This window comes from Astatotilapia calliptera, chromosome 22 (genome assembly GCF_900246225.1).
Source record: "Astatotilapia calliptera chromosome 22, fAstCal1.2, whole genome shotgun sequence".
NCBI lineage: Eukaryota > Metazoa > Chordata > Actinopteri > Cichliformes > Cichlidae > Astatotilapia > Astatotilapia calliptera.
Genome location: NC_039322.1, coordinates 28,090,407 through 28,113,151, shown reverse-complemented (window position 1 = coordinate 28,113,151; position 22,745 = coordinate 28,090,407). Strand labels below are relative to the sequence as shown.

General features: G+C 39.2%; 1 protein-coding gene across 5 annotated transcripts in view; it reads right to left on the bottom strand.

The window, feature by feature from the left end:
• The window catches only part of LOC113015435 (CMP-N-acetylneuraminate-beta-galactosamide-alpha-2,3-sialyltransferase 1-like), a 94,143-nt gene that overhangs the window by 4,259 nt on the left and 67,139 nt on the right, over positions 1 to 22,745 (bottom strand). For all 5 annotated transcript variants that reach the window (XM_026157476.1, XM_026157479.1, XM_026157478.1 and 2 more), the window contains 3 exons: positions 15,013 to 15,192; positions 6,743 to 6,788; positions 2,131 to 2,250 (listed from right to left, as the gene is read on the bottom strand). In XM_026157476.1, coding sequence (XP_026013261.1) covers positions 2,131 to 2,250; positions 6,743 to 6,788; positions 15,013 to 15,192 — 346 coding nt within the window. The remainder of the gene's footprint in view (positions 1 to 2,130; positions 2,251 to 6,742; positions 6,789 to 15,012; positions 15,193 to 22,745) is intronic.

Sequence of the window (22,745 nt, the reverse complement as noted above, 5' to 3'; positions counted from 1 at the left end):
AATACAAGCCTGATCAATTCAACAAGCAATGGAAACAATCTGAGGAGAAGAGGTGGAGCCAGGTCAAGAAAAGTAATTTCAGGTGAGCAACTGAATTTAAACACAACCTATAATTTCTCTTTTTTTTTTAAAGAAGGGAGACATATCTCAGCCATTGTCCATTTTTGTTTTTGCTTCATATTTTTGTAGACTTCTAAGACATCAATATGAGGTTTAAAGGCCTGGGATACATCCCCTGAACACTGTGCTTTTCATTGTTTCATCTAGGGTGTACTGAAAGCTTAGTTCTGTTCTTATTTTTACTCTCTGTATGCATGAGCAGACCATTGTGTGGTTCTGACCACAGATAAAACTGTTTGGATGGGTTTTTAGATTTTGCCAGAAGAATCAACGGTTTTGCGAATGTAGTTTGAGAATTGGGTTTTGTTTTTAGAGTTATGAGAAAAGGGTGAAATGTTTCAAGAAATGTGTCTCTACAAGTGAAACAACTACAGCAACTGGAGGAAAGTGTTTCTTTAATTTGAACAATATTTCATTAAGGCGATATTGACATTGGAAGTTTAGTCAACATCTTTGCAGAAGCACTTCTGAACGCTACCAGATAGTGATAGCAATGGTTAAAAAAAAGACTTCAGCGTTTATGTCCTCAGTCACTCATTTTGGGTCATATTGAATAAAAAACTTCATTCTTTTTATTGTTTTGTTCTTCCACACTGAGGGCACATTCAAATCTCGCATTAAGAGATTTGAATGTGCAATCCAGTGTCAGTAATGGAAAGGAACGAATGGGATGCTATCAGTGATTGTACAGCCAGTGTGCAGTGGCTCTTCAGACCAGTCGATCGGCCCCAAAAGTGCGTTGGCACACTGGAAATATGCCAGATTACCAGTGATGGTAGAAACGTTTATCTCGAGGCTTTAAATTGATCTATGGTAGCTGTTTCTCTTCTACACTCTCTATGGGTATACTTAGTTCTTAATTACTACATCAAAGCACATTGGCATGGAGGCACTCAGCTTGTGGCACTGGTTAGGAATTAGCCCAGGTTGCTTTTATAGTGCTCTTCCATTGGTCTTTTTTTTTTTTGGTCTGGAGTTTCTCATCTTTCTCTTGTCAATATGTCATAAATTTTCTATGGGGTTCAAGTTAGGCAAGCTGGCTCATCAGTCAAGCACACTAAAACAACCTTGACAGTAAACCGTTTTGTAGCAGTACTGGCTGTGTGAGGAGGTGCTAAGTCCAGCTGGAAAATTAAATTGGCATCTCCATAAAGCTTGGATTCTTTTCAGATTCTGTGCCTCTCCATTCTTACTCCAGACTTTGAGACAGACAGACTTTCAAATGAAATGCTGAATGTCCTCATCTTAAGTCCAGTGTCCTCCACTGAAAAGAGGACACTGGACTACTGAACATAAATCTCTAACTTTCCATTGATGTGCCCTGATATAGCACTTTGAAAACAGCCAGGCTTTTCAGCAATGACCTTCTGTGGTTTGCACTCTTTCTGTGGGGTGTTGATGATAGTCATCTGGACAGCTGTCAAGTCAGCAGTCTTCCCCACGATTGTGATTGTGTGTATTGAACTAAACCAGGAGATCCATGATGTTTCTAATACTTGAATACTAATTTACTTAAACTCAAAATAATATATTCTAATAATATTTTATTTTTGATTTCCATTACCTGTAAGCCATAATGATCAAAATGAAAACAAAGAAGGTCTGAAATAGCTCACTTTAGGTTTATTAAATACTTAATTTCTTGATATGTGCGGATATTTTATCTGTGTCTGTTCCTCAATCTTTGCCAGGTCACAACTCTATCATTTTACCTTGATGTAATTGAGTATGACATCACTGCAGGCTGAAATTATCTGCAGTGTTTGGACTGTATTTCTAAAACAATCTGACATCTTAGAACACATCAGATAAACACACAAAAATATGGATACCAGGATGACAGTTATTCATAATGAAGTTTGAGGGTCACACAAATTAGAGGACTATCCAAGGAAAAACAATAAATAGGGAATTGGCAGGGAAATATGGGAGAAACTTATGAAAAATGGAGGTGTTGGCAGGAATGACTGAGCAGTCACATATGTTACCTATTAGAGTAGTTCTCCTTACCTCATCACATATGTGGACAGCGAGCAGCAAACTGAGGAAACCGGTCGAAGGATATCGTCCATGACTGTCAAGCCACGATTCGTAGACGTATTTGAAAAATGTTGGACTGTAAATCAACACCTGAAAAAGAGTGAGAAGAATTTCTACTCCTTTGTCATTTATCAAAATCAGGAAATGAAGAAATGTAAGTCACCAGTGCAGACTGCTTTTTAGATATTCGGTCTAGAGCAGATTGTGCTGGGCCCCAAATCGAATTCTTTATGGTACACTTCAGAAAAGTGGATAATGGTATAAACTTAGAGACAACAAAATAAAGCCAAGATGTGCCCAGAATGTGCTTTGTGTGCCCTTTCTAGGAAAATAAACCCTCTTACCACATCATGCTTTGTAAAGTGTAAAAGAAAATAAGATACACTCTCCACTTCACCTTGATCACACAACACACAAAAATTTTTTCTCTTGAATATTATGGAATCAATTGACGTCAGTAGCCACTGAAAAACACCCTGCTATCATCTGTGTGATTAAAGAGCGTTGACTTCAAGTTGAAAACAGGACTTGTGTCTTCTATTTGATTTTATAAAGATATTTTTAAAGAACTGGCATGACCTGTTAGCGTGATGCTACACTCGGTCGACGCTACACTCGTGTGGCTGTAGTTGTTAGAAATTGTCTTGACTGCATTAAAATATTTTTTTATTGCCACTGATCCTCTAATACAGTGCTGTGCATATTTGCAACTTTAAATATTTCAGATCATTAAACAATTTTAGTATTAGATAAAGATAACAGAGTAAAACCAAACAGCATTTTTTAAATGATGATTTTCATTTATTAATGGCCTGGTGTGAAAGTACTTGACCCCTAAAACTAAAAAATGCTTGTGGCACCCTTGGCAGCAAGAACCACAATGAAGTGTTTGCGAGGAGTCTTTTCAGTCTTTTGTTGCACTCTTCCTTTTAGGTTAGTCTTTATTCAGTCATACTAAAGAGTTTTCGTGCATGAGCGGCCTGTATAAGGTCTTAATTAATCATCTGAATCAGATTTAAGTCTGGACTTTGACTAGGCCACTCCTAAATCTTCATTTTGTTTTTTGTTTTTTGAGCCATGCAGATGACTTGCTGGTGTTCTTCAGATCATTGTCCTGCTGCATAATCAAGCCCATGAGCTTCAGAGCTCAAACTGAAGGGTGGACAATCTCCGTCAGGATTTTTCTGGAGAGCAGAATTCATGAATCCATCAATTTGGAAAGCTGTCCAGGTCTTGAAGCAGCAAACAGCCTCAGACCATCACACGATCAACACCATGTTTGACTGTTGATATGATCTCCTTTTTATTAAATGCTATTCTTTTCAATCCAGATGTAAGAGAACTCAAACTTTCCAAAAAGGTCAACTTTTGTCTTGTCAGTCCACAGAATATTTCTCCAAAAGTTCATTAAGATGTTTTTTTTTGGAAATGTGAGATGAGCCTTTGTGTTGTTTTTTTTCTCAGAAGTGATTCTCACCTTGGAAATCTCAGTTCTTTAGATGTTTTTTCTGGGTTCTTTTGTGGACATCTGGATTAGTCATTAATGTAATGTTGGAGTAATTTTCGTAGGCTGGCCACTCCTGTTAAGGTTCGCCAGCGTTCCACCAGGTTTTCTCATTTGTGGTTCACTGGAGTCCTAAGCCATGAGAAATGACCTTTTAACTCTTTCCATGACTTTGTTTCTCACCTGCTTCTTTATATCATGTCATAGTTAGTTTTTAGATCTTTTAGCCTAGTTTACTTTATCAGACTTAAATTATTTCTTGATTTAACATATCTGGAAGTAATGAAGCCTGGATTTTGACTTGTGACATTTACCTTGTGAAATTACATCTTCCAGGTAGGTTTGGATATTTTTTCCCCCTAATAAATAAAATCATCATTAAAAAATACTGGTGGCTGCAAGTGCTACCCATCAGCTTCCAACAGATGCACCTATGGTTTCAATTTCAAAATCCTACATCGCTTCAATGTTGAGTTATCGCATTCACAAGATTTTCAGAAAACCTGACCTCTGACCTTATCCTTTAAGTTTATGTCACTGAGATTCAAACTCGTCCTAAATTTTAAGAAGATGCACCTATGGTTTCAATTTCAAAATCCTACCTCACCTCATTCGCTCGTTTTTGCATTTAAAAACTCTGATGCCAAGGCAGCCGATCATGTAATGGCAATAACCCATCAGCCTTTCACAGCTGAGGGTGAAACACTGCATTCTATTTTTTGACAAGCTATAGTTGAATAATATTGTAATTTGTTTGATGGGCTGAATCTTTTAAATGTGACGATTATTTAAAAAGAATATGCAATCGGGAAGTGTGCAATTACCTCAAAGCACTGAACTTCTGCTATGATTGCAGTGAAGACCACCGCATGTGATTCACATAATTTTCATACACAATAAACCACTCCATGACCCTTTCTGACCAGTGGATGAGTGCACTGTCATCATTGGAGCCATTCTGTTATAGTTTGAAGGACTTTGGACCCAAAAGCTTTACAAGCAGGCAGAAACTCTACAGGCAGGCAGGTTTAACTAAAGGCTCACCTTTAATGGTGGAAAACTGTCCAAAAATTCAGAGAAACAGAATACATGACAGTCAAACACATAAAAACAAACAACAGTGAGATAAACAGACATTGCGACAAACACAAAGGGCAACTGAAGCTATTAAAAACACAAAGGCCTAATCAGGTGAAAAGGGAGCAGTTGGCTGGACAGACGGAATAAGGCACAGACGGACGGAAATATAAGGCACCAGGAGCAAAAGACTACCAAACAAAACAGGAGGTATAATAAGAAACATCTGGCACAGGGATGGAGATTTGACAACAAATTACAGGGAAACACCAGAGAGGCAGAAAACCTGAAACCTAAGGAAGTGATCTATACAACATAACTATGATCAAAGAAGACTAGATCAGAAAACTAAAGGTAAGAAAACATAAATATAAAACTGAGGCTACAAGGAAAATATTGTTAAATAGAAAATGAAACCCAAAGACTCAGAACACTAAATATAGGAAATCAAACAGTAAATGCCAAAAACCCAGGGTCTGTGACACGTTCACATCAGGATAGAAATGATTCAGTGCATTTCATAAAAATTCAAGTACTCACTCAAAACTTTGTATGGATTTGCAGTGACTCTAACCCTGCTGGGGTTCTCACAACGGCAGTCTAATTTTGTGAAGTGAACAAAAAACATAACCGATTGCACCTTTACTTTATACGCAGTTCAAGTCATACTAAAATATGGCACAAACATTTCAATGTCAGTACTTTTATTATAAAATATTTATGCATTCTAATCGTCCTGATCATTTTCTAAAACCTTTAAAGCCTGAACCATGAAACAACTGCCAGAAAATTCAAATAAATTTGCATCTATAAGTTTTAGTTTGTATAACTTTTGCTACATCTGGCATTTCTGTGCAATTTACTGCTCACAGTTAGTTTATCTTAAATCAACAAAAACATATAAGGGAATTAAAGTTATGGTTAAAAACAATCACAATGATGACGCAGAGGCCTCAAAAACTCATGTATCAAATGTGATACACTTGGCATTACTGTTGCTAATGCCAAGAAATTCAACATGTTGTCTCACAAATGGTTAAAAATATATATAAAGGAGTTAAAAAATGACAAAATCACTCTCCTTTGAACAAGGAGGTCACAAACAAGAGCTGAAAGTAACACTTGCATTGCAAGAGGGACTGAAATTACAACGCAAACCTCAACACGCTACAGAGTGACCGATGACTGATCACCGGCGTGAAGGGAAATAAGGGCCGCTGCTGTAGCCTACATTCATTATATTTCGGGCAGACATTTCACATCTGGAATGACTTATTCATTACAACAGCTGAATACAGTTATGAGTTTGGCATCAAGTCTCAGAGCTCATCAGCCCCTGCAAATATGATACAGATACAAATTTGGGAGAGATGAGTAAAAATTCCCCAGGAGCCTAGAGGTGAATGCTGGGAAGCTGGTGTAAGGGTTGAACATGTGAACATGAAAAATTCTGCGTCTTTAATAGACGGCCAAATTGATGTGGTATGCTTGAAGTGGAAACTATCAGAGTGCAGCTCTCGACAAGCTCGCAAGCCTTGCTCCATTAGCGGGAGGGTTCATAACCACTCCACAGGCTCTCCTGTGCTGTTGTATGTTCCAAATAAATTATTGGTTTTGGAACTATGTTGTTTAATGCGTGGAAATTTTCTTAATGCGTTACTCTTACATGTTCACCCATGCACTCATCTACTTGTTGAGAACTTGGTGAAGGATGACTCATCTGGCCTTCAAGCATGTTCTTACTGGCAGTCTGATCACGTCGTCATTGAGATTCTCACTTGGCTGAGGGAGAATTGCTCTTCTGTTTTTCCTTTTATATCACACTGATGCATAAGAATAACTCAGTTGGCTTCAGTGCAGCTGTTTCTATTAAAACACTATCCAGGTGAGCGGTTTGTTTTTAAGTGAATCTCCAACAGTGAACCCTCTTTAAAAGTCATTTACCCATTTTCCTCTTGAAACAACGGCGCCTACTGATGCTGTAATAAAGTCATAACTCACCTTATCTTTATTTGCCTTTATCCTGGACATCACAGGTAAATATGTGCTGTAAGACAAGAAAAATTACAGGAGTTTAGACCATTGAATTGTCTAAAGCAGGGTTGTCAAACATAAGGCCCTGGGGCCAGAATTGGCCCAACAAAGACTCCAACCCAGCTAGCTGGAGTGCTTTGGAGAATGTGAAGGATGGCATAAATTTTGGATTTCTAACTTTATTTTCATAAATTTTAAATCTCTTCTTACTAATAAAGACTTCTCTCATGACCATAGCAGTCCTACTATAACAAAGTGAGTAATTAATAGATAAACAGAGTTTTTACAATCGTTGAAACAAAATTTGTTAAAAAATATAAACTTTCAGTTTTATACTTACAGGACAGTCTGGAGTTACCAGAACTGCTTCTGTAATTTTACACATTCACTTCTAATAATTTAAGCCCAAATCATGTATTACAGAAACATACTTTTGCATGTATTTTCCTTATATTAAGAAAATATTAATCTTCATGATTAAATGTACAAATAAACTTCTCTATACTGACAGAAAAGGGACTTTAGCTGGTGCAGCCCACTTGAGATCAAAGTGGGCTGTATGGGGCCCATAATGTAAAATGAGTTTGATACCCCAGCTCTAAAGCATCCCCTGAAATGTTCTGCTGAACACCATCTGGCAGGTTACATGTTTGTAATGAAATGCCACTGATGATGTATAAAAATGAATGCCCAGTGTCCCTCCTCACCTGTATCAGGCAAAGTAATTAAAACCTCATGAACAGAGTTTGCAGTCATTACAGTGACTAATGCTCACCGTCAGCCTCTTTTTTTGCATCGTTCCCCACATCAGAGCTGTTAGTGACAACACATGATTTTTAAATAGAGGTGTGTGTGCAGTGCTGTGAGGTGGCTGCATTTAGGCTGTGTGGATTGTAGCGCATCACAAATGGAAACAGAGACACATGCAAAAAATGGGACTCTCTACTTTCCTAAATAAAGAAGCTAATAAACTTAATTTACACTCCATGGGAATTCCACACTCTGCTTGTGCATATGTTCACACACTGCATGATAAACTACTAGGCTCAAATGAAAACTAAATACATGGCAAACTACAATAAAGATAAAGATGTTTAATTAGAAAAAAGGTTAATCAAGGTTGTGGCCTCAGAGGCAGCATGTAGGGTATTTTTCAGGAGAGATTTTTTTGGAAACCCTCAGATTTATTCTTCATAAAGAACCAAAAGAAAATGCAGCAAAGTGAAGAAAGAAAAAATGTTTACACTCAATTGTTAATAGAGGTTTCTTCTACTTGAACATAGTATAAATTTGTTAAACTTATTAAATGGTAAAAAAAAAAATAGGAATAACATACATTCTTTTCGAATAGGATAACACAAACTCTTGGCCTTTGCAAAGTAATTGTGCTTACATTTTAGTCACCCATCCTAGCTGTCAGAAAAACCCTAAGTGTGTCTCATTTAAAGAAAGAAGATGGTACAGAGAAAAGTGTTTCCAGGAATTCAAGTGGGCACAGTGGGGGCAAAGACCCAGTCAAGAGGAGCCTGTGGGAAATAAATATGCATCCATTTGATATTTGTCTGAAAATTCCTAAATATTTTAGTTGCGGACAGACCTGCAGCCTCCATAAACGTGCATTAGGAGACATGGCTGTCCTACAACAATATAGTCACTAAAGTGAAAGACAGGACTCTATTGTGAGAGAAAGGAGAGTCTCACAGATCCTATTTAAGATTCACATACGCAAAGCAAATTCAATTTAATTCAATTTAATTCATCTAGTGCAAAATGAGAGACCCTAGAACAATACTGAGAAAACCCCAGCAATCAAACAGCTTCCTTTGAACAAGCACTTGGTGACATTGGGAAGGAAAAACTCCCTTTTAACAGGAAGAGACCTCATGCTCAGGGACGGCCAGCCATCTGCTGCGACCACTATGAAGGTGGGAATCGACTTTTCAAGCCTTAAAAAACAGTTTTTCATGGACCCAACAGATTTCTATGCATATCAGATTATTAGTTATACTTAAAACTCAGCATATACCAATTAAAATTTTTTACAGCTTCAATATAATACAGATTCATTGGTTCATGGTCTTATAACAATGTTGTTGAATAAACTCCCCACTTTCAACTTTCTTCTGTAGAAATAAAATTTATAAAATCCTTCCAGGAATATATATATATTACCGAACTGATTTTAATAAATCAAATAATTTAAAAAAATAAATAAAAATAAATTACAATTTATGCAATTATTTGCACTGCAATCTAATTAGAGCTCTTTTTTGCAGACACAAAACGCCTCCAATTTGCTTAATCTTTTGTGGTTAGCTTTCTCTTGGTAATGCTAGGTCTTCCACTAGTAATCGTTCCACAAAGTGGCACAACAGCTTTATAGAGTTGCATCTAAAGAAACCTTAAAAAAAACCCTCTTTAAACAATGTCCTTTCCACTAATGAGATCAACGTGGCGATGTCTAGCTATCACGCACAGCATGATATTTGGCAAAAAACTAAAAACTACCTCTGTAACTTTGCTCTGCTTCACTTCAGCAGCATCAGGTAATGTTCAGATGTTGATTAATGGTTTTCTTTCGTTGTTGATCTACTACAGAATATTTTTTTTTTGAATCCCAGGCCAGGAAAATCACCTTCGTGTTTTTTTGTGTTTTATCCTCAGTTACTTTGACACAGGCATCTGCTGTGATGCTTACACCTTTGATAAAGTCTCGCAAGCGTCAGCTTTATTTTTATAGATATAAAAATATGGACATGTACTGATGCATGATCTGAATTATAATATTTCTGACTGTCTGAGGCAAAATTTCCCCGATTCAAATCGACTTGAATCGAATCATAGATCGAATTGATTCGGGACCTTGTGAATCGGAATCGAAACGATTCTAGAAATCAGTGACGATACCCAGCCCTAGTTTGCATAAACAATACCTGCGAATCTCAATGAACTAAAGCAACCTTGTAAATAAGAGTGGGTCAAAGCAATGACGTGAGTGACCGACAGTCATACAGAAAATTCCTGCATCAAAGATGGTTCTACAAGCTATAGAAGTGTCCTTAGTTTTTCACAGTACTGCACATGACAACTTGTTTTCAGGCCCTTCTGGTTCTTTTATTTAACTACAGGCTGTTATGCAGATTTGTCAGATTTTATTTTTTGTGCGTGTACAGCAAGGTTTGTTCCTATCCAGAAACAGAAAGCCATATGTCCATTTAACTAGTTCTGTCCTTTCAAAGCCCCATTTAATTTAACAAGCTTAGAAAATGTAAAACAATATAAATAACTGATAATAACTCATATCTCCCACTTAAGATCTACTGGCTGTTGGGTTAATGCTGACATTACTCTCAGCAAAGTGAAATTTAATGATGCAGAATGATTGCTTTGGCAGAGTTGGAAGACAACTGCATATTTATGGGCAATATTTGTTTGGCTACTTGCACCATCTAACATGCTGGCGTGATTGAGTTATTGGCAGTGGCATTAATTGGCGGTGACTTCATTTTTTTCCCTGGATGTCCAGTAATCAAGCTAATGATTATGGTTCACTGGGGGTGAAACAACTGAAGGTGAAATTTACTGGAAAATTTCAAAGTGAGTGATTATCCTTGTTATGGCTATGTGACAAACAGCAATATTGAGCAAGTCTGATTGCTGTGACAATCTGGTATTTGAAGGATGTAAATGAATCTGGGAATGCTGCACATGAAGTATGCCTGATTATGCATTTGGGGCTTTTACATTTCCATGCTAGTGAAAATGTTTGAGCTGATTCCAGTGACAAATGAGATGGTAAATGAAGCAAATCACATCCAACTCGGAATAAAAGAGAATGTCTGTGAAGGTTCTCAGTCATCCAGGTCATCGTAGTCAAAGGAGATTGCAAAGAAAAGTGTCTGGACTTCTTTAAGTTGTTTGAAGACGTTTCGCCTCTCATCCGAGAAGCTTCTTCAGTTCTAAGGTCCCCACCATTTGACCTTAGAACTGAAGAAGCTTCTCGGATGATCTATGCTACATGAAACCTGTGTGGAAAAACATTTTTATTGTCTAGTTACACAATAAAAATAGACTAACTGAACTCTGTGTAACTATTGAGAATTAAACTCTATTTGACCTCATGGCTATGCTTACATGCTGGCACTGCCACAGTATGCTGTCATACAGTCAGCAGGCAGAACACAGTGGGAGTAGATGGGATGTGTTGTGTAGCAGGCATGCTGGAAAGGTCAAGCTGTGCCTGATATGTTTGCCATATGAGTGACGATTCATGGTGTAGCCAGCATATCAATCCTTGTATATTGTGTATGCTTGTGATACATGACATGATTTTTACTTTAAATAACAAAGACAAGAGTCGGTGGCTCTTTGCTCTACAGGGTGGGCCATTTATATGGATACACCATAATAAAATGGGAATGGTTGGTGATATTAAAGTCCTGTTTGTGGCACATTAGTATATGTGAGGGGGCAAACTCCTCAAGATGGGTGGTGACCATGGTGGCCATTTAGAAGTCGGCCATCTTGGATACAACTTTTGTTTTTTCAATAGGAAGAGGGCCATGTGACACATCAAACTTATTGGTAATGTCACAAGAAAAACAATGGTGTGCTTGGTTTCAATATAACTTTATTCTTTCATGAGTTATTTACAAGTTTCTCTTTGTTCACAGCCATTAACATGTCGAAGAGGTTAACACGTGAGGAGCGGATCGAAATTGTTTTGATATCTGGTGAACGCAGTAACCGGGCCATTGCAGCAGATTTCAATGCAAGACACCCTACGAGACCACCCATCTCCCATGCTACAGTTAGCAAATTGCTTGCTAAGTTTCGTGAAACTGGTTCAGTGTTGGATTTGCCAAAATGTTGATGCAAGAAAACTGTCACTAATCAAGAAACATCAGTGGCTGTCCTAGCTTCATTCAGCAAGAGCCCACAGCGTAGCACTCGCCGCATGTCACTGGAGAGTGGCATTAGTCGAACATCCCTTCGGCGGATAAACTCCAGCTACTGCAGCATCTTAACGAGGATGACCCAGATCGGCGCATAGAATTTGCAGAATGGGCAAAACAAAAATTGGAACAGGACCCTCAGTTCACACAGAAGATTTTGTTCAGTGATGAGGCAAACTGTTATGTGAATGGTGAAGTTAACAAACAAAACCACCGCTATAGGTCTGACACTAACCCACATTGGATGGATCCCTCCAAGACTGTTGGACCAACAGAAGTGATGGTTTGGTGTGGTATATGGGGTACAATGATAGTGGGTCCATTCTTCATTAATGGAAACCTCAAGGCCAATGGATATTTGAAATTGCTACATGATGATGTGATTCCCTCTTTATGTACTGAAGCCAGCACGTTCCCTGAGTTTTTCCAGCAAGATGGTGCACCACCACATTATGGGTGCCAGGTCCGAGCATTCCTAGATGAACAGTTTCCTGGAAAGTGGATTGGTTGTTGTGGGCCAGTTGAATGGCCCCCAAGGTCTCCCGATCTGACCCCCTTAGACTTTTATCTTTGGGGTCATCTGAAGCCAATTGTCTATAGTGTGAAGATACGAGATGTGCAGCACCTGAAACTACGGATACTGGATGCCTGTGCTGGCATTTTTCCTGCGGTGTTGCTATCAGTGTGTGAAGAGAGGGAGAAGTAGGGTTGCATTGACAATCCAACACAATGGGCAGCACATTGAACACAGTTTATAAGTGTTCAGAAACTTGTAAATAACTCATGAAAGAATAAAGTTATGTTGAAACCAAGCACACCATTGTTTTTCTTGTGACATTACCAATAAGTTTGATGTGTGTAAGTTTGATGTGTCACATGGCAGCACGGTGGCACGGTGGTTAGCACTGTTGCCGCACAGCAAGAAGGTCCTGAGTTCAATTCTACCATCACATCTTTCTGTGTGGAGTTTGCATGTTCTCCCCATGTTTGCGTGGGTTCCCTCCGGGTACTCCGGCTTCCTCCCACCGTCCAAAGACATGCAGCTTGTGGGGATAGGTTTATTGGTCAATCCAAATTGCCACTAGGTGTGAATGTTCGAGTGAATGTGAGTGCGAAAGGTTGTCTGTCCCTGTGTGTTGGCCCTGCGAGAGACTGCCGACCTGTCCAGGGTGTACCCCGCCTCTTGCCCTATGACAGCTGGGATAGGCTCCAGCGCCCCCCGCGACCCTGAAAATAGATAAGCGGAAGCGAATGGATGGCTGGATGGATGGTGTCACATGGCCCTCTTCCTATTAAAAAAAACAAAAGTTGTATCCAAGATGGCCGACTTCTAAATGGCCACCATGGTCACCACCCATCTTGAGGAGTTTGCCCCCTCACATATATTAATGTGCCGCAAACAGGACTTTAATATCACCAACCATTCCCATGTTATTACGGTGTATCCATATAAATGGCCCATCCTGTATATAAGTGAGGGCCCAGAAGAGTCTCTTTTCACTGTTGGAGCATGTGCTTATGGGAAACATTCTGGGGACACTTTTGATTCTTTGACTAATGACCCTGCTCTTTTTGTCAACAATCAGTTTTGCAGCAAACTCTGTTTTTTCCCAGAGGTTCTTTTTTGAGTGTTGTTACTTTTTAATAGACTAAAAAGCGAGATTCCAAAAGTGATCGGCCAGAGAAAGATTATCATTTTGGCTCCGGATTTTTGACACACTTTTGTGCTAATTATATATAAAAAAATTACCTGTGATCTGTGTTTATGCTTTACTGTAATTAACTTCTTATAAATACATTATGGTCGGTCTAGAATTAATACAGTTCAAAAGAACAAAATATTTTTCCTGCATAAAAACTGGCTGCTGCAGGTCTGGCTAAATCTATTTTTGGACCTAAAAATTCTGACTTAAGTTATTTTTATTGATCAATTTTAAGTGTCAATATAGTTATACATAAAAATATGATATGTTAAATGATTCCACAATTTAATACATTTTGTTTAATACATTTCTTTAAAGCTAAAATAACAAAACCTTCTAATGAGCTCATACTGACTAAACATTTATGTATCCATTCTGGAAAACCTGTGACATCTACTGTTACAGCTCTAAATTCTGGATAAGCATCAACTGGCCTTTTTTATTATCTTTGAGTTCATCTGCAATAGGCTAGTGACATGTTCAAGGTCAGTTGTGGGCAATGCAACAGTCACTTTAGACCTTGTTAACAACAAACTACCCATTTAAGATGGGCATACACTGTGCGATTTTTGGCCCATTTTGGGATGATTTTTCACTTATGCAACCATTTTGGGGATCGGCACGAGTTTCGCCTTAATCGTGTGTCATGCATCATGTAGTATACATGGGATAATGCGAAGCAATTAACACCTCGCCGCCAGCTCCCAATCAGCAATCGTGTGGCCACGAGAAAATCAAACCTGTTTGAAATCCTGGTCGCCTCCTGTGAGGGTATTGCACTGCTGAAGCAGTGCCACGAGTCGATTTAACGCAACCTCTCACACTGCGCATGCACAAACACAGAAATAGAAATGACAGAGACAGAGCAGAATGGCAGTGCAGCGTGTGATCTGGACACAAGCGGTGGAGGCCCAACTTGTAGAACTTTGGCAAACCTTTTCGATGTGGCCTCACAAAACTATCACGACTGCAACAACCGAGAAAAGAGCTGGATGGACATTGCTGCTCAATTATGTTCTTCATTAGCAATTTAGCAAAGTTGATGGTGGTACGTGTGTGTGTGTCTGTGTGAGTGAAAGACAGAGAGGGAGAGAGAGACAGATTTTGTGTTATATATTAGTTATATAATATTTAAACGCAAATTTGGACGCATAGTGTGAGCACTCAGGTCGTATCAAAGCTTCGAGCCGTATAGCCGTATATATGCCCAGCTTTAGGCATGCAGAAGGTTCAAAGCGCCATTTCTCCATTGATTTGGAGTTCACTGAAAAACATAGGATTTCTCAGGAAAAAAAAGAACTCTTTAGCTGCTAAATAGTGAATATGTTGCTGTTAAATTTGGCAGCAATTTGGTGGTGAACAGATGGAGCCTGTCCACCGCCTACAGGTGGAAACAGTAAAGATGAGAGCGGGTGAATTTAAACAAGTTGCTGCCCATAATATAAGATTAGTGAGAAGAATGACATTATGTTACAACTCTCTGTGGGTTCTTCACTGACAGTCTTTCACATTATGCATCAATATTTAATCCATTTTGAATGTGGAATTATAGATGAGCGCAGCTTTAATGTTCACTTACTGTTTAATAGTGCCAGTGGTCAGAGCACTAATAATCCACTGCAGATCCAGAGTCTTGAAAGGGATCAGCACCAGACTAGTAATATTGTCCAGGTCTATGGCACTTTCTGGATACATGACGTGATGAGTTGTCCTGCTGCCCACATCCTCCTCAAAACCACTGGTGGGAGCCTGGTTCATCCTGCAGAAATAGAAGAAGACTTTTCTGAGTTATTTGTCACACATTCTCTTTCCACTTTAGTGCTTTTGCCATCTTTGTCTTTCATTCGACAGTTCAAAGTGAGTTTTATTTCACCCACATGTTACAAAGATGGAAACCATTTGGCTGCTGTTATGCGAATCCCTATAATCTTCAAAGGGTCTGTCTTATAGACCATGTGTTTAATTATCAAGATTCTCTCATGTCACCCAAACCACATGTCGCTGAGTCATACAAAACCAGCCATGATTGTGAGAGACAAAGACAACAATAAAAAGCACAATTTGTCCTGCTCTCCCATTTTTGGGCATCCAGACAGTAATTTTGAGATCAACAATTACCACCTGGCAAGCTAGGCGAAACATCCCTTTCATTATGTCAAACAATACTCTCTTAAACTGGAGCGGTAATTGGCAGGAACATAGCTTGACACTGGCAGTTGGTTTTGGTCAATGGCAGAAAGTGACACAGAGGAAAGAGAAATCATGAAGCTGACCTATGTAACTAGCAACACCTTTTTGAGCGCTCTGGTCTGGGCAATATCATCTTCCTCATTACTGACTCTTGGGTGACAGAGATGTGATATTTTCAGACTGCTTCTTGAATCATTTTGACTCCTGACAGACTAATTGTTTTTTTTCTTCTTCTTTTTGCTGCAGCTATTTATGGTTGACCAAAATGTTTGGGTTATTTGATGTTGCGACTTTTCATTTGAAATGACCTTGCACAAATTGAGACAGTGACAGTCTGGGTATAAAAGTAAAATTTAAGAAAGCGGTTGCAGCATCTGGAAAATATTTCACGAGCGGATGATTGTTACTTTACTTCTAATTGGTGCTGAAATGCTTGGCCCAGGGCTTAAGATATTATATTATTTTTTATTTTAGACCGGATATGGTAGTAGAATATTTCAATTCTTTAGTGAATTTCAGGTATTTGAACATATAAAAATTGGAAATTCCCTCTTTTTTCTCAGAAAACCTTCTTTTAAAACCTCATGAACTTATTTTTAATTTGATATGGCAAATGATTTTGATCCTTAAATATCCATCCATCCATCTTTAGCAACTTATCTGGTACTAGGTCACAGACGCAGCAGCCTAAGCCTCCCTTTCACATCAAACAGCTTATCTGGGGTCCATCCCAGGCCTCTTCCCAGTAGGACATGCCCAGAACACCTCACCCAGAGGTGCCCAGTTGGCATCATGCCTGAACCAGCTGGCTCCTATCCATGTGGAGGAGTAGCAGCTCTACTCTGAGTCCTTTTCAAATGACTTTACTCCTGCCTGTAAGGAACGGTCCAGCCAAAGATCCACAGTCAGGACGACAACAGCATTGTTTCCCCTGAATCTGAGTTTCAACTAATGGGTTGACTCTCTTCTCCAGTATACTAGCATCGACCTTTTTTCCTTCCCACTGTCGCCAAGTGTTTGCTCAAAGGTGGTTGTTTGACTGCTGGGTTTGCTCTGTATTATTGTAGGATGAGGTGACTGTTGCTGTGATCTGGCACTATTATCTAAAACTGAATTGAACTGATTTGAAACAACCCCCTTTTATTTATAGTACTGTATCACCCAGAGCCTGTCTTTGTCCTGTCTTCATCCACTCACCCCAGCTTGTTGAGGCAGATGGCTGCCTGTTCCTGAGTCTGGTTTTGCTGGGGGTTTCTTGCTGTTAAAAGGGAGTTTTTCTTTCTCACTGTTGCCATAGTGCTTGCCCATACAGGGTTATATGATTATTAGGATATTCTCTGTTTTCTTGGTAATATTGTAGAGTTTTTACCTTACGATATAAAGGGCTTTGAGGCAACTGTTTTTGTGATTTGGTATGATATACATAAAAAATGAAACGAATTGCCCGTGTCCTTGTCTTGTAAAAAACACTCAACATACAGGCAGCAAGCACACACACACAAAATACTATGAGAAGGCTGGATGATTATGCTACACATGGGAAACGTTTAGTAATGAGGTCAGCCAGTGTTTAAGTAGTTTCTAAAGCCCAAAAGCTCGGGCATCAGGCTGCTCTAAAAATTCAGTTTTTAGCTTTTAACTTTTGAATCTGTATGATGTAAATTAGAATAGATTTGGTCGTCTCAGAGAGCTCGAGGTGGGATCATCAAAGGCACCACACACATACCATTAGATCATCTGTTTACATCGGGGAGCCAATCAGAAGAAAGTTCAGCTAAAGGGAAAGCAGCTAAAAAGGTTCGTTCTAAACAATGGATAAACTGAGGGGCTGCACCGAGAACCTGAGCAAGCATCAATGAGAATAATTTTGAACTGTTATTCGTGCAAAGCCATTGAGTCTAAGAATAAAGTATATGTAGCTGTAACTGTAAATATGTAATTGAACCATTAAGCCTTTTATAAAAAAGCATCAAACATTAAACAAGCTCATGAAAACGAAGACAGTGTTAATGCAACAGATGACAAAAGTAGCTGTGGAGCGGTAGGAATGGCAGTTACTCACAGAGGAGAGTGCTGTGTTACTAGTAATAAAGCTGCGGCACCAGATGTGACTGCGGTTATTAACAGCACACCACTGAATATTATGATACATAAAGCATTTAAACTACATAATATCTCCATTCATATTAATACACCTACAGAACTCCTAAAGACACTGTTTAGTCTACTTTATACTTGACGTGACAGAAGAAGCATTGGTTTATTTTCTATTTGTAAGTAATGGTACCATTTCAGGGAAAAAACAGTCAGGTTTCAACAGCTGTTTGGTAGTCCTTTGTTACTTTGATGAGGTTCATGTATAACAAACTAGGTTTATGGCTCTGACTGAGCTCAAACTGTCAAGTATGGAAGAAGAGAAGCACTGATGATAGGCTTTATGGTGCAATATGTCACTAGAAAAAAAGCACTTTTTGACAGGAATACTTTGGTAGATTTCTTCCTTAATGGTAACTGCAGCATCTGGGAGTTTTAAAATTGCCCTACAAATGGATGCATCCCGTCGAGAGCAGATGAAAAAGTATGCCGAAGAGGGCCAAGCAACACCAAATAGTAAAATGTGAAGACTTCATTACTCCTGCAGTGCATTCAGATATATTCTTCATCTGCACCACATTACTTTGTGTTAGCTTTTCTTAGCCCTTAATTTACATCCCAGCTATTATGCAGGTGTTTGGGAGACAACTGGAATCAAGATTAGGCTTTAATAGAATTCGATGCAGATATTGTTCCTTTTCCACTGACACACAATAGGAAAACAGACCCTGCTCCATCTTCCCAGAAATAACCCCAACAGCAAACTATATCTAATTTAACATCTTACAAAACCAGTGCAGGCACTGTGAGGCACTTTTCTATCATCTTTCTCTCAATAGTAGAAAATTGCTACTCATTTTAACTAGAAGAATGGACGTGATTCGTCTGAAGACCTGCTGTGCACATAGAAAAGATGTGTGTAGATGTAAAAGATAGACGTAACCACTGGTGACATTATTCCCCACTTTGTAGACTTGTTAACGTTTTGGCTGCGTAGCATGTGTCGGTTTGTGACCATATTTGGAGGACAGGGCGGGGTTATCAGTCAGTCATCATCTTTAAATGGGAACTGACAAGTGGTTGTTAAAGGAACTGCAGTTTTTAGCACTTCTGTGTTGGCTTCATTTTTCAGCCTCTGCATACATGTTGCCATGCATCTCTACAGAGGTCAGTACTACATGAATGCAAATGTGTATGGGCACACAACAAGCCACCTTGTTGTGGGCTGCTCGCTCACTTAATGTTGTGGCGTGCGTGTGGAGTCAGCTATGTTAAGGAAGCAAATATATCAGACAATATTCAATCAATATTCAACTTATGCTTCAACTACCCCTTTGGCACTGGAAATTTGCACCAGATGGGCTTGAAACAAACCAAAGCAGATGTAGTGGGCCTTTGAAAAGCCCATCTCATGCACAGGAAACCCACAAATACCCAGGAAAAGACAGAAGACATCAATGGGCAAAAAAAACCCGCCTAAAAAACGTATTTAATGGCTCTGACTGATATCTTTTTGAACCGATCAAACAATAGTTAATATTCAGATCCTGAAGCAACATAGAGTTGCTTCAGGATAGATAGATTCAGGAAATTAGATTCAGGAAATTATAAAATGTCAACAGTGTTTTAAGGGAATGCATAAAAACAGGACACATAACTCATTCTCAGTGAAGGGAGGAAAATCAGAGAGGAAATCTTTTTATTTATGACAGATCTCTTAAGTGGTATTTATAGCAGAGGTGAATGAGGCTTATAAGTTTAAAAAAATAAATAAATGCAGTAATTTGAGCATCAACCAGCCTCACTCAAGTTTAGTGGCTCAAATCTAAGAGGCAGGTTGAAATGTGCATATATTTACAGGATTCATTTGAATTTTTTTCCACCTCAGATGGTTTTCTGGAGTTGAAGCATTTCATTTCAAATAGGAGCACTGCGTGGGTTTAGCACTGCAGCAAACCTGTCAGTGTGGATTAACAGCTGCTTTGTGCTTATCAATTCATGGCATCGTAACTTATTGAATGTTTATTTATGGATGAAATCAAACAGTGACTGAAAGTTTGTTGTCTGTGTGGTTCAGCGATGATCGGTTCATCTGGTGCCAGTTCCTAAAGATGTTATCAGTCCGTAAGTGTGGACCAAGCTAAGAAATGAACCCAACATGGAAGTGCCAGGCACTGCAGTTCCTCTAACAACCGCTTGAGGTGAGTCAGTCCCCACAGACCGTGCCTGCTACCTGTACCTGTGTACACACCCATACAGCTTGTGGATGTGGCTTGCTAATCAGTGTTGCTAATGTTAGCTGATATCTTGGAACTCCTCAGAGTAGTTTAAAGCTTGTGAGATCAATGGGAGAGCCACATTAGCCGGCAAGTCTGAGGGTCCTCTCCCTTGAGTTTTAAGCATCAGACACATTTCTTACATTCTAATTATTTTGTATGCAGCATTTGAACACTTTTTTGCACAATTTTATAGCTTAAATGTCTAAAAAAAATCAAAAATAACAGGGGCAAAATGCATCCATCCATTCTCTTCCGCTTATTCTTTTCAGCCCCTGGAGCTGGGATAGGCTCCAGGGGCTGGACCCTATCCCAGCTGTCTTAGGGCAAGAGGCAGGGTACACCCTGGACAGGCTGCCAGTCTGTCGAAGGGCTAACACATAGAGACAAACAAACATTCACACATATGGGCAATTTAGAGTTTCCAGTTGACCTATCCCCACTAACTGCATGTCTTTGGAAAGTGGGAGGAAGCCGGAGTACCCATGCAAACATGGGGAGAACATGCAAACTCCACACAGAAAGACTCCGGCCTGATGGTGGAATTGAACTCAGGACCTTCTTGCTGTGAGGCAACAGTGCTAAGTGCACGGTGCCAACTTTATCATCACTCTAGCCAAGAACCCAGAGTGATGATAAAGTTGAGTGCATGCCGACTCCAGCCGAGCAGCAGCAGCCTGAACTTGAACTGGTAACAAAGGCAATGATGGGCAGTCAGCCTCGCAGCCTCCATTTCTATTTGTTCATGTTTTTACTGTAGAAATGACAGTAACGATCATGGTCATCATTTTATTGTGTAAATATAAAAAAAAAACATTCTATGTGTGTCCTCGACTGGATGGGAATTTCTGCTGGTGCGTGGGACTGCAGCCTAAGATTTATATTGTTAACTGCTAATCATGTGACAGCATATTTCAGATCATTTTACAGAGTAGCGTGAAAGTAATGTAACAAGTAGTGTAACAAACTGCTTTCTCTGGAGTAATGTAATGTATTACTTTTACGAAAGGTAACAAGTAACGTGTAATACTTCCCTGCTTTTACGTAACGACCCCAACACTGGTCTAGGCTCAGTTAAGATAATATATTTACATTGTTACTGTACGTCTTCATATTTTCAGTCAAGACAACTGATAGCCTTGAGACTGAAACATCACTGGAATCAGATGGACTTCAGTTTGCACTCAGGCTAGAAGTGAAAACCTGCAAATGTGCAGGTCCCGGTCCATGAGTGTGTGGAATTGTATTTTTAAATTGTTTATTTACTTACTTAAAAAAGGATAAAAACAGGAGTGTGAGGCTGATAAATGAATAATGACAGCTTTAATATCAGGACTGTTTGCCTGCCGGCATGTGGTTGCACATTACTTGTCCAATTATTATGTATTTGCACCCAAAATGCTCACAGCCAAGAACCCCAGAGTTCCATAAGGCAGCCTGATGCTTACGGATCACGCAGCATGTAATAGCTGACTAACACTTTAAAGGTCACTGGTGTTTCAGAATCCTCTCTATTCTCCACATTGCTGCTGCTTTCCTTTGAAAACCCGAGTGTCTGTACATTTTTTAAAACCTAACAGTTAAGTTTCCACTGACCAATAATCGCAATTTACATTTTTATCGAATGAGTAAAGCTATGGGACCACGAATGAGGCAAGAACTGAGACAAAAGAAGAGATGTCCCAGTGTTTTAAAGGACACCAATTATGCTCATTTTCAGCCCCATATTTTCTATTCTTGGAATAGCTGTGAATGACTCAGAATTAAAAAAAATAAAAAATAAATCTTGACCTTATGTCTGAAAGAAGTTGTTTCATCACCCCTTCCATTGCCTTTAAACCAGCTTCTGATTTGCTGCCCTGGTAAACAAATGAGTTGAACAGTAGGTGGGAGGAGCCAAAGCTGTTTGCCTTAAAAACAACAGATTAAGAAATATCTGCTTTTTACTGACATCATTCAGAGCAATGAATAAAAAATAATGCGAATCTTTAAGTTGACACACATTACTTATAAACATCTGTCTGTATCTGACCTCTTTGTTTTACACTTTTTTATATGAGCAACCACCGTTGTCATTTGTAAGCATTTTCTAAGATAACATTTATTTTTACGCTAGTTGGAACATAAACACTGCATGCATAGAATAACCTGTCATATTTGATATGCTTGGAAGCATTTTCTTCGCTCCTGGAAGTGATATTTCTAACACCATCTGTACGATTGTAAAATCCACCCATAGATTACATTTCAGGATTCTCTGAGCCATATCTCTCCCTTATGATGTCTCTACAACAGTCTGGCACCGCCTGCTCGGTATAGTAAATAGCTTGCAGTTGTCCTGGAACGACAGCTGATATTATCTACCTGCCTTCCGAGCACGGTCTGATGTATAGCAGCAGTCTGCTCTGTGGACACCCAAAGAAAGCTTGGCTACTACACTGTGAGCTTTTTATAGTTAAGTAGCAGGATGTTTCAATCAATTCTTCATCTAATAGGCATTCACCAGGACAGCCAACAACCATTAATGTCCTTTCCCTGACACAGCAAACACACCCGTGCACACTCCCTCACCTCACCTCACACTTCTTGTTAAAGCAGCCCTCAACTTGTAGAATGTGCAAACACATAATGAGCACTCAGACTTGTTAAGTGAGCACTAACGAAGCCTCCCTCATCTTGTACATCACACTCGATGAGCAGTTATTAACCTTTGGATGGAAAAGTGATGGAATGGAAACTAACTATAAGCAAG